Source organism: Dermacentor albipictus, chromosome 1 (assembly GCF_038994185.2).
Source record: "Dermacentor albipictus isolate Rhodes 1998 colony chromosome 1, USDA_Dalb.pri_finalv2, whole genome shotgun sequence".
NCBI lineage: Eukaryota > Metazoa > Arthropoda > Arachnida > Ixodida > Ixodidae > Dermacentor > Dermacentor albipictus.
Genome location: NC_091821.1, coordinates 27,418,424 through 27,431,680, shown reverse-complemented (window position 1 = coordinate 27,431,680; position 13,257 = coordinate 27,418,424). Strand labels below are relative to the sequence as shown.

The following is a 13,257-nucleotide window of genomic DNA, read 5'->3' as shown; positions in this document are numbered from 1 at the left end:
ATTTTGAGCACTTGCCATCTCGATTCACAAGCAGCTCGTCACATGCTTATTTTTGTGGTGCTTGTGTTTCACCTGCCAAAGTGCAAGTCGTGCCTCAACGCAGGCAATCAGTGTTTCATTATTGATGGCCTCCATCGCCGTCGTGCAACACATAACCAGCGGCGACTCCTGGCATGTTGGTATGATTGCGAAACCCTAACAACCTGTTTCAAAACCCACACCGAAAGTTTACATGCTGGCCACGTGACGTTGACGCACGGGCTGCCACTTCCGTTGCACATGCTCAAAATGATGCTCAAAATGATGCTCAAAATGATGTTCAAAATTAAGCACTGCCTAACGCATGCATGGCCTGCGAGTCTCCCTTCTCTAGACACCCATGACAAGCACGCACAGCCTCGCAGATGTGTGATGTGTAGCCAGGCACGCACGATCAGCCCTGTATAGCTGGACCTTAAGGGGATTCATTATAAACTCATTTAATCAGTGATTAGCACAAGCTTACTGATGTCTGCCACCAATAATGATATACGACTGAAAAACAGACGTCAATTCCACTGCTCTGCAATCAAGAAAATTGGCTCTTGCTCCTTTAAGCAGATGGTATGCCTAAGCTATCCCTTTAGTCATAATGTCATTAGATGCCAGACACAAGTAACACTAAAGGCAAGAAATAAGTCCATCCATACTGCTATATTACCCTTTTAGTAAGCTCGCAGCACTTGTTTTATGCCTAAATATGACTTAGCTGCATGGAATGTCACAACTAAATGGCCCACTCAGTTCTCCCACAATTTGAATCCCCTGCAATAAGCACAGTGATTAACATGGAATCCTACACTTAATGATCTTAATCAAAGAGGTCATAATCTGTTGAGAACTTCCACCAGCTCTACATACTCCCAGCAGTAGTCCTGACAGAGCAGGAAACGTTTTAATGAGTTTCCTAAGGTTTACTGATGTGCATTCCGCACCTGAGTTCCAAAAAATATTTCAAGCATAAGAACAAAATCATTTTAGTACAGTGTACTTGAAGAACACTAAGACAGCTAACACATTTACTCAAATTTTAGTGCAACTGTTGAAAACAACGAAAAAACAGACACTATGTAGTATAGGCACAGCCACCAGGCACTCAGAGGCTTAACTTCAAGACATTTCTTGAACATACATCAAGCATATTAGGTTTTTGCAGCACAAGACTAATCAGACAGGCCTTAGATGCACGCAACAGGTTTCAAATGTGGTTAGAATCATTAAGGCTTGCAGTTCTGAGGTATCACCTTCGCGTGTACAATCATAAATGCAGCGCCTGAAGTGGGTATACATAATGGGAGCTGTACATTACTTTCACAGTGGTGGTACCAATACTTTGTAAAGTTACAAATTTTCTCACCTATGAAAACTCTGCTCTCAGTAAGACTGACCTGTTAAACATCTATCAGTCTTGTTAGCTTTAGTTCATACTTTCCTTTAATGCTTTATTAGTACATGCATGCAACCTAAGGCACTTACATCAGTCTCAAATTTTTGCATTTTTTAAAATTACAATGGTGAAAATTACCAGCATTGTTTGAACACTACATTCAGTTTTAATGACTATATCTTTATAACCACAATAGGCCTAACAAGCCTGAGGAAGTTTTAGTAGGGAACACAGTTAGTGAAGAAGCAAGCAGGCATTACTTAGAGGCTAAAAACAAAGCAGACGAAAAGCTCCTGATGTTCAATTCTCCCATTCCATACAGCTGATAAAGCCAAGCGATGCTTCCGACATTCACACACAAAATAGCAAATACAGTAGCTATATTTTTCACTGACCATTTTCGGGGCTATCACTCAGCCTGTTACACAATTACTGGATGTGGACTTTACAAAAAAAAGGCACACCTTTCATGGATGTTATTTTCAATTCTTGAGCACACTTACAGGATGCCACGCAAGGTAAACATATCCCCAAAAGTGATTAAATGACATCTTCAGGCTATTTAAACAGAACCACATTCTGCCAGGCATGCATAGAGGGAACTGAGATAGCTGTGAGAAGATGAAGACTGTAGTAGAAGGATGGACACGAGCAATCATGCATAATTACCAGGCACCATGATTACACACATGAAATGCGAATTACATGCTCTGGCTCTTAGTGCACACTTGATGTCTGATATCAGCAAGCTTACTTGATTATAAAATGTTTCAAAGATAAATATAACAACATAAAACTGAAAAACTGAGGTCACATGTCAATGCTAGAAATCAAATTACTTTCTGATCCCTTTTAATATGCTAAGTGAGACCCAGAAGCAGAATTGCCTTTTAGAACTTTTATGCTATATTTCCCTGTCAAAACACAAGGAAGAAATATTTTGCCAATACATAAGCCAATTTTCTTGCAGTTCGCTCTTCATCATCATCATCAGCAGCAGCAGCAGCAGCCTATTTTATGTCTGCTGTAGGATGAAGGCCTCTCCTTGCTATCTCCAATTACCCCTGTCCTATGCCAACCGATTCCAACTAGCAGCTGCGAATTTCTTAATTTCATCACCCCACCTAGTCTTCTGCCGTCCTCGACTGCGCTTCCCTTCTCTTGGCACCCATTCTGTAACCCTAATGGTCCACCGGTTATTTAACCTATGCATTACATGACCTGCCCAGCTACATTTTTCTCTCTTAATGTCACTTAGAATATCGGCTATCCCTGTTAGCTCTCTGATCCGCACCGCCTTTTTTCTGTCTCCCTCCTCACCTTAACGTTACGCCTCACATTCTTCGTTCTATCACTCTTTACATGGTCCTTAACTTGTTCTCGAGCTTCTTTATCAGTACTAAGCCTCATTTCAGTAATTTCAGCCCATTCTCCTATGTTAAAGAAAAAGTCAAGATACCATTAAAAAATATCAGGTGTTCTGGCAAAGACTATAAATAATCCAGTTATTATTACAGCCAGTGCAGCAGATATAAATTGGTTATTTTTGTGGCAACACATTACTTACACTGGTAGACATAAATAAACTATGACAAACTGCTAATTAGCACATTATCTAATACATTTACTAATTTTACATTATTGCTACAGGGCACATGTCGCAAATGTGGAACTGAAGTTGGTCACTGGTCACTTAATAGGATTCATGTAACAATGTTAGTATCAAGCAAATCATCAGCAAAATGCGTTATGATATACAGTCTACGCTCGTTACAATGGACCCACGTACAACACACTTTCAGATGTAACAGACCATATTTAAGCCTTAGTTTGTCCTACCTATTTTATCAATGCAACGAAGATCGCTTTTAACGGACCGTGCTACAATGGACTATCGGCTACAGCGGACGAAATTAGCAGCAATTTTTGTCAAAATCGGGCATATAAAACGGACTTTTGCTGTGTCGACACGAGCTGGCAACTGACTTGCAAGGGTCAGCCAATGATCGCAGCTCAATATCTTGCGTGCGAGGGAGAGAGGGAGGAAAACGAGGCGGAAGCGAGCCGTCTTTCGTTCGCGAGCTACGAGGGAGGGGGGGGGGGGGCGAGGAAAAGTTCTTGGGGGGGTCTACTCCGATGGCTGCTGTTAATGGCGCGGCCGCCGTATCTTGAAAGCGATCTGTGATGCGGACAAAGTGCGCGACAGTGCTGGTAGCTCGGTATACACCGTGCTTTCGACATTTAGTTTGAAGCGAGAGACAGCACGAAGGTCGATTCACTCGCTGCTACAGTTGTGCTTAGCTTGCTTAATTTGCTATCGCAATCGATGCTTCACCTTTCGGGCGAAACTGCTACTTTTTTTGTGTGTTTTTTACTTCGGATGTTCGTCACTCACTCTTTACAATAAAGTTGTTAGACAGTGCGACGAAAGTTTCGGAAGTGAGGCGTCTCGGATATTACGGACTTTTCACAAAACAAACATTTTTTGTCGGATTATTAGGGTCCGTTGTGACGAGAGTCAACTGAACATAAGTGTTTCAATGTCATTTCGATTCGCATTGCACAAAAAAGCATTGTGGGAAAATTATCCTTGAAACAACACTGTAGTTCGCTGAAAGTTTGGGGATGGATATGTTGAAGCTGATGCTAGCCTCGGGCTTCTTTTCAAGAGGACATGCCTTGACCACTATGCTGCAGGTAACAAAGTTAAAGAATTAAAAAGTTAAAGAAAACAAAAAATTCCCAAATGAAAAAAAAAAATTTCCTTCACTTATGTATTATCGCGAATCACCATGAACTCCAATGTGCACGTGCATGGCCAAGTGCTTTTCCAGGATGGATAGTGAGGGTGCGTTTGCTACTTAAAGGGAGAGGGTTATGCTGTTGTTGCCTTGAAAATTGCTCCCTGCTCTCGCGCTCTCCCAAAGTTTCATATGGAAAATCTTGGTCTCGTGAAAACGATCAGAACAGACAGCGGCCACTTTTTTGTGCAGTAAAATATTGCAGATAAGAAACAGTGAGTTCACAACGTTTCTATTGCAATTGCACGCAGAAAGAGAGGAAGGGAAAATGCAGACACTGAGCGGTAATGCAGAAACATGTATGATGACAGGGCGATAAATCAAGCATTAATTTGGAGGTGATAGCAGTTTTCATTTTCAGAAGCATGAACGATACACAGATCACACAAAAGGCGGCCACCAGTCTGTTCTGATTATTTTCGTGGGACAAAGTTTTCCTGAAGCCTGGGAGAGGGGGCAATGACAGGCATTAAGGGACAATGTTCGAAACAAGGATAGTGGAACCCTCTCCCTTTAAGTCGGGAACATGGCGCTGTTCGCCACCACTATTCAGCCTGGGAGAGCGCTTGGCCACACACTCGTGCATTGCAGCTCGTACTGAGCGCGATAGCACAAATCAAAGCAATATTAAAGTAACCTAATCTCCATTTGTTCAACACCTCAACTAAGAACAATTTATGCAGACATACACATTCAGAGATTCAGCAAGAGATGAGCTGATGGCTGCCTCTCTATAACTCTGCGCCTCCTCAGTCAATACACTGCAGAAGGTCCTTTTATACTCACCGACAACTTTTTGTGGCAATGAAAGGAAAGCTACAGGGGTGAAGCTTCTGAACATGCGTTACTGCACCAAGTAGACCAGCAGACTATGACAGAATTTTCTGTTACACTGAATCCACATAGCTTGCTACATGCGACGGTTTCCTGTTTGCCAAAACGCAAAAAAGTGAAAAAAAATAATCAAACATGGCATTGAGCGGGGTATATTTTATGCATAAATATGAGTGCTCACTATAAGATGCTTATGTGTTCTGTTCTTCAGACTAAACAAACTCGAATGAGACTGGAGGGCTATTTTTAGGAGCACTGCCATGCATGCGCTTTCCCTCCACAGCTTTACCTTCATTGCCACAGAAAAATGTCAGCAAGTTTACTTCCCAAAAACTGAAAATGTCTTTTTGTTCTTCTTTCAAACTAGACAAATAGTTTTATATAAATAATACTACATACTATAATCAGCAAAATCAGTGCACATGAGCCAGGCAGGAAAAAAAAAAAGAAGCCTATTGCTTGACCCAAGCAAAAGAACAGTGGTGCAAGAAGGCAAGCCAGGCATGCGGGCCCGCCTACCTGGGTGGCGTTAAGTGCGGGAGGGGCGGCTTGGGAGGTGGAAAGTCTGGCCGCAGGGCCGAGCTCAGAATGCTGTCGGAGGAGGCCGAGTGGCAGAGAGGGCCCTTGGAGGGCACAGCTGTAGCCACCACTGTGGCCCCGTTGTCTGGAATTCGTGTTGACTCCAGGATCTGCCGCTCACGAGGGGTCAGGGGCAGCTCCGGCAGAGAGTTGCGATGGCTGTTGCTGTCAACCAGCACATAGCACATGCACTCGTATTGTTGAGTGAATCCTCAGTACTCACCCTCCCACAAGCCCCTTAGGCAGAGCACAAGCACAGCTTGATCACACTTGCCTGTACCTATTTTTACCTTTGTCGAACTACAACAAAAGGCAAAGAAAAAAAAGCAAATGTTCTGTTTTTGTAAATATTATGCATGCAATTTTTAACTAGCTAATGACTGCAGCTAACTTTTCCGTTGAGATAACTTATTACAAAGCTTACAAGCTAAGAACAGAAAACCTGTTCCACGCATTGGCTCAGTGGCCCCAGTCCGAAATCTCAATTTTAAATATGTATAAAGAAAATAGTGATGTTACATGGTGACAATGTTGTATATATTGAGATATTTCTACAAAAGCTCCAAGTGACCTGAAGCAATAGTTATTTCATTTTTAGATTTTTAACATGTATCTGATATGTGCACCCAATGAGAACGTCAGACATGCATTCAAGCCAATGGCATAAACCTTGGTCAACACTTCCAGCTCTTGCTCGCCCAGTGTGATGTACTGGTAGAAATGATGCTGGTGCTCCTGCTGTTCCTTGAAAAGATGCTAGGATGTTGGGACACAAGCAAGAACCAATAGCACATAATGCAAATAATATAGCCTTTCATTCTGCATCAATAGACTAACTTATAGCCATTTCAGAAAGCATTACTCTAAGCGATTTTTCAAACAGCCAATCTTGACTCGCATGTGGATTATTATGCAAGGCTTCAAAGATACAAGGTTCAAATGTGAACACTTGAAGCTCTCTGTAATATTTCGAAGTAGGAAAGCATGACTAACGAAGCTAGTTTGTCACTGTTAACATGATACCCTGTTTCCATAAGGTGCATTCACACTGGCAAGTAACAGAGATCACATGACCAACTTGGTTGCAGATGCTTACTTTGGTCCAAAGCAACTGTTTTTGCTCAGTCACTTGCTGCTTGATTTTTCAAGCTCTGCAACAATAGTTGCAGAGCTGCTGACCCAATTAGCAACACACCAGACCAGCATGTCAGAATAAGTGGGTGCTTATTTTACATACAGCTTCCCATGAAGAGAGGTGCACTGCCACAGCCGCTTTTTATCAGGCAGGGACCATGCTGCCAGAGCTGAAAACACAGCAGTACTTTCAAGTCAGTTATAATCATGAAAATACCTGATGAGAGCCAGATACTAACTGAAGTGAAGACCAGTGAAAGCTAAAGCACTTGCGAGATAGGAGACACAAACTTGTGTGTGTGGCTAGTCAACTTGTATGGTAGGAATTATTGTTTACTTGACTTTTTGTAAGTTTGAATAAGATACATGAAGAGACATCTCTGTTGAGGTTGTGGGGATGCGAGACTCTCCCACATCCCGATACAGTAAAACCTCGTTAAACCGTACCCGCTTAAACAGTAGTTTCGTTTTAAAAGTAGTAAAGCCAAATCAACTCAGCGGCCATTGAACAAAATGTGTTTTGCATCCGCATAAACTGTACCAGCTTAATGCGTAAGCATCGGTTAAAACATAGCATTTCCACTTTTCGTGGCGCAAACCCGGCGGTGCGTCGTCTCCATCGGGCGGCCCGGCAGAACAACAAGCCTCAGAGATCGGAACAACGGCCTCCAAGCCCCCTGTGCGTTTGCGCGTGAAGCCACATCAACATCAACATCATTTTGACGCCGTGCCAGAAAGCATTGTGGCGTCGTGAAAGTGAGGACTCGCGTCATGCTGAAGCTCGGATAAAAAAGACGCCGGGTGCTCAGCATAGAAGAAAAATTAGAAATTGTCCGTGCTATCGAACGTGACATGAAGAAGTCGGTGCAGGCACGGGACAGGGATCTGCTGTTGACTACAGTGTGTGGCATTTGGAATGCGAAGAAGTTGCTTGGCAGCGCTGCTGCGACGGTGAAGAGGTGTCGGCTACGAGGTTCGACTTTTCGCCATCGTTGCCTCTGTTGTTGCCGAAGTGTCAACTAGCGACAGTGATGAGGACGACACGGAAAGCGACAGCACGGGCGATTCAGGCCCGACAGTGGCAGAAGCTGCGCGTTACGTCAGCCTCATGAATGCAATCGTCGCGACGAGAACAGGGGCGCGATAACATAACTATTCCAAACAAAAAGTATTCTGAACTCCGGCACCCGGCAATAAAAAAGGCACCCCGGAACTTTTGCAGCATTACCGCACGCGTGCACGGAGAATACGTAACGCCAAAGAGGAATCAGCCATGCGAGTGTTTGCCGAGAAGAGAGGGCTGGCTGAAAAGCTGGCACGCAGCTTCAGTAAGTTTGAGGCTGCTGTCGTTGTGCTAGGCCGCGGCAGCATCAAACAAAAATAACACGTTTGTCGCACAAAGTGAATAAATACTGCATGTTCTTTTCCCCTTTTATCACACCCTCTCCGAGTTCCGTCTTCCGACAGGTAAGTGCACGAGCTCATGCTATTTCGGTTAAACAGTACTATTGTTTAGTACGTACTTTTTCCGAGCTCCGGCCAACTACGGTTTAACGAGGCTTCACTGTATGTTGTTTTCCTAGCATCTCCCTGTAATCTGGCTTCGCCGCATAGCTTAGTGCCGGTGGTGGTCGGTCTGGCTGCAGCGCATAACGAGAAATGGCGCGAGTGTGGCGCTGCTAGCGCCATCTAACAGCGAGGTTGGTCGGGCACGACAGGGAGTAGGCTCTTCCTCTTTGGGCTCGGGATCGGCAAGCGGCGCGGACATTCCACACGTGCGCCGATCCATGCTTCTGCGAGACTGTCTCACGAGGCCTCGTTTGAACGCACCACCATTCGCGTGACCATTCGCGCGATTGACCAGGCATTGGTGTCCAGCATGGGGCAAACATATTCGCTCACTATCCGGCCGCTGTGAGTCGGACTTCCTCGATTTGTTGCACATCCCTCGGCATGTTCATGGATAGCAATTTGGGTAGTAAGCATTAGTGTACAAAAGGCACAATAAATGCCCTTGCACTACTGGTTGTCATTCCTTTGTCCCAAGAGTACGGGTGACATCCCCACAATATCTTCACTTTTGTTCTTCTGCTGATTAATCATGAAAACTCAAACTCACTCTGCAGTAGACGCCCAAATGGCACACTATCCCCACAATTTTCATTGAGAATGAGATAATATGTACTATGCAGTAGTGATTCAGAAGTCGCGCTTTTCGGCGTTAACATTGATAATGGTTGGAGTTTTCCTAGTTGCCAGTCACACTAGTCACATGACTTCTGTAAATTGTTTGTGTGAAGACACCTATAGAGCCATTGAAGTCAACATCCAAAAACTAATTTGTGGCTTGGCCAAGAACTTAAGTGAAAAATTGCCTGGAAAAACACACAATGTAAGATCATATCATTAAAATCAATCTATAGAGCCCCTTAGCAACACTCATGAATTCTATGCATGCAAGAAATAAAACACACCTGTCTGCTTTAGAAGTGTAGATGCCGTTGGGAGTAGTGGTACCCATGTGCTTGTTTTTGTCTTTGTTTTGGGACTGCTTTTGGCTGACTTCAATCAAGGCCTACAATGGAAAAGCCATTAACACACTTATTGCTTAACAGAGACAGTCAAGTGTCTTGAAAACAGGCATCGTAAACATATTCATTTTCCATTTTTCCCCAATATGTTACAATTACCAAGTTTATTACTATGATGGTTCCTTTTTGAACTATCACACATGTTAGTACAATTAGGAGCATATAGGTAGAGTTACAGGTCAAATTTAGTAAAATTAACCACTCTTGAAAAAGGTGTGCAAGTTTGGATGCAGCAGAACAGATTAGCCCAATTGGCTATCATCCATTACAGGGGCCCTGAACCACCTTTTATCGATGTAGAGAAATGCATTTGAAGTTAAAATAGGCTCTTTAAGAAATACTTTGCCAGAAAAAATACTTCAAATTGTTCAGCAGAAGCAGAGTAATTGGCAATCAAACACACCCTTCACAGTGCTTCTACTCCTCCTTCAATGCCTAGCACAGCAACGGCTATTGCAGAGCGGGGTGTGCCCACAACGCTCTGCCTACTGAATGTCGCTGTGATGCACAGTTCAAATGTGATTTTGGATGCTACGACATGCCAAACGTAAGCCAAACACGGTTGTCTTCAGTGAGCCACAGTGCGCTTAGCCAATAGACTCGTCACGGCACCTTGCAGCGGTTGCGGTATCTACGCCACGTAGCAGACCGCAGCTACACTTAAGTGTAGTATGCAACGTTTGCTTTGTGAACGACAGGGCTTGAGTGCATGCTCATATGCTCATCTGGCCGTGCTACATGGTGTGGATCAGCTCTGCCCACCAGTTTGACCGAAGGATAGTAGCCACATCCGATTTGTGCATTTGTAAGCACTACCAATAAGTCTGCCAAAGCATCTGACTAGGAGCAGCCAGGAGTCGATGCATGCTGGCAAGCATGCGTGTGATCTGACATTTTGTGTGGTTCGAGGCTAGCTGAGCATTCAAAACTACTCGAAATTAGCGAGACCCGACGGCTACGACACCGATAAACAGAGTGGACAAAGTTTAATTCCTACGAGAGTGGCCGCAGCCGAGTGTGAGCAGACGATAGTCGGCTTCTTCTGGAAGTACACAATTATTGTCAAAATTCAAAAGCAGATTTTTGCTTACTTCAGCCTATTTATTAAACTTGGTCAATAAATATACACAGCAACAGTAGGAGGAAGTGCACTGATCCAAATACCCTTCGTGATTGATGTCAGCTATTAGCCAATAGCAGCCGTGAATGGCAATCCGCTTTATTACTGAAGCGTCCAGAAGAGAGTGAAAGCAGGCTTTTGTTGAAAAGGGAGCGTTTGAGAGAAAGGTGACCACGCGCTCCACTTGTGAGCTCCACGTGCCGCATACGACAGCAAAAGTTGGCTGAGATGTCCACAGCAGCGTATGCTATCCACAGACTATGTTTTTTCACCAAGCCCGAGGGGTGGTTCAGGACCATTTTAAGAAGGCTGTTTCCTGGGCAGGCAGTACCTGTTTGTTAATGTCAGGTGTGCGAAACATCAAAACTCACAGTTATTGAAAAATTGTCAAGACACAACAAAAATAATCAGACTGATGACAAGTACAATGAAAATATGACTGAGTGTCTGACTGAAAAAAAGCCTCTATGCTATATGATATACATCCTTTTCATAGAGCAATTTACTCTAGAGGAATGAGATGGCACTTTGGCGGTGCACCACATGTTGCCTCAGCGAACAAATACGAAACCAGTGCCACTTCTACCCTGCTACTGTGTGATCAGTTGTCGGAAATGATCTTCACCACATATGTGCTCCATTCAGGCTGTGAAATGGGGAAAGGTAGAGAGAAGGCGTGTGCAGCAGTTGGCAGCAAAAGTAGTGACTGGCATATTAAGGAATGGAATGAATCTGTTGGCCAACTCCACTGACTGCTGCTTCACAATGACTGCCCGTGTTGCCAGCTACCCTTCGCGATGCACAACGTTCCTCAAGAATAAAAAATTCACTCTTCCGCCAGCACAGTATGGGTGACCTCCAAAGAAAAGAGTTCAACTTCAGAGCCTTGGCAATAGTGAGTACCGCTGGTTATACAGTGTCAAAGGGATTAATAAAAGGAGAAACTCTTGCCTTTGCTTTGAATTGTTGATAAATTCAACTTTGCCTTGCCATCTGCTAGCCGCCTGGTTAGTTCAGATGGTAGGGCGGCTGCCCCAGAAAGGCAGTGGTCCCAGTTTCGAGTCTCAGACCAGGATGAATTTTTCTTCAACTGAGAGGCTTTTCTTTCGAGGAACCCGTATGGGTTTCCTTTGTAGCAATTTGCAATGTTTGGGTGGATGTCTTATTCTCCTTTCATTATTTACTTCTCTCCACCTTGCGGGCTTCCGCAGAACTGTGACGTCAGTGTCAAAGGGAGTATCAGCGCTTCCTGGCATAGTAAGTTTCTTGCATTTTATCTAAACACACCCATCCCAACTCACATCCAAAGTTATGCCCACAACATCGCCCACGTATCAAGAATAAGTGAATGGGCTCACTTTTGAATCAATGTGACGAAGCATGGGTGACGGCAACTGCACCAACTACACATGAATGTTCAAAGCTGAACGTTTTGTGACAGTCCACAAAGTAAGCGAGTGGCCAGCAATAACAATTCTTAGCTACAAGCTATTATAAAGTACAGATTATCTACGTTGCAGGTTTTGTGGGCAGCAAGAACAAATCTACCGCAACTGAGCAAACCCGCTAGCGATTAGGCAGAAAATAAACAATCAGATAGTGACCACATCAAGAAACTTTACAGAATCAGAAACATGACAAGCCGCTGCTTCAAAGTGATTTCCAAATAAAGAATGAAGAGCAAAACACACATTCTGATTTAATTCGTAAGTGGAAAGTGTGGACAGCTGGGAACACTTGGAAGCTTCAATTTTAGCACAGGCACCGTATATGTTATTCGCACTACTTGGACAAGGTGTAATGAGCTCCGAAAGCACTTGTGTATCTTTTGAAGCTGAGGCCAAAGCTTAGTTTCATCCACCCAATCACTGCCAACAATACCTGCTGAAACAGTGGTTTGCTGAGCCGCATTGGGCGTCACGCACATCCACTGTAAACATGGAGACAGCTAAGGCAAGCAATGGACAAGTCACCAAGTGATCAAAGATGGCAGTGCCCACGCAATCATGTGAAAAGGGTCAATACAGCTGCACACCATACCCTATGATTAAGCAGGTGGCAGCATTAAAAGAAAAATATAATTATGTATGTTGTCAGATCACACTGCATCTTAGTGCAATTAATCAGTCAATCTGTTATCAAGGGCAGCACTGTTTGCTGCAAGTCTGTACATTTGTTTTTACACAGTGGTCAACACGAAATCTTAAACATTTGAGGGTAAATTTGTTTTGCCAAATGCGACACTTTATGATCTATTAATTTTTTTTATCATAAATTTAAAAGCTTCAGAGTAACCTATTTCGAAAAACATTTACCACAATTTTTTTTGAGTGACCATAACATGACAAAAGAAGCATTTCCCGTAGGTAAACATGTATTGTTTATTCGTTAATATCAACGGGCTTGCATAAATACGTATAATAAGAATCAAAGGAGTAGATACACTGCAATGGATATACGTATTCCGATTCGGCACTTGGGCAGTAGTCCACATCGAAAAGATCGCCACTTGACTCACTTGCAGAAGAGCAACCGGCACACACGCCCACAGCGTAATTGAAGCATGTATGTGAGCACACACAAAAAAACTCTGTGGTTGTGCGCCCATCAGAAAAACTAAATTAGTCAGAAACTTGCAGTAATCATTTGCCCCATCGCCAATGTGGGGCAATCAGCTTTCGCGAGTCTCAAGTAAAGAACCACAGGCATGGCAGCGTCATTTGTAATACCAGTACCTGCCTGTGAACAGATGTGTTCTAGTAGTGACCCTTT

General features: G+C 43.6%; 1 protein-coding gene across 2 annotated transcripts in view; it reads right to left on the bottom strand.

Moving 5' to 3' along the window:
- Positions 1-13,257, bottom strand: part of LOC135906055 (rap guanine nucleotide exchange factor 1-like) — a 141,286-nt gene that overhangs the window by 99,032 nt on the left and 28,997 nt on the right. Inside the window, exons 5-6 of one of the 2 annotated variants that reach the window (XM_065437203.2) lie at positions 9,249-9,349; positions 5,581-5,805 (exon numbers count right to left, since the gene is read on the bottom strand). In XM_065437203.2, coding sequence (XP_065293275.1) covers positions 5,581-5,805; positions 9,249-9,349 — 326 coding nt within the window. The remainder of the gene's footprint in view (positions 1-5,580; positions 5,806-9,248; positions 9,350-13,257) is intronic. The other variant, XM_065437205.2, reaches the window with a different exon arrangement.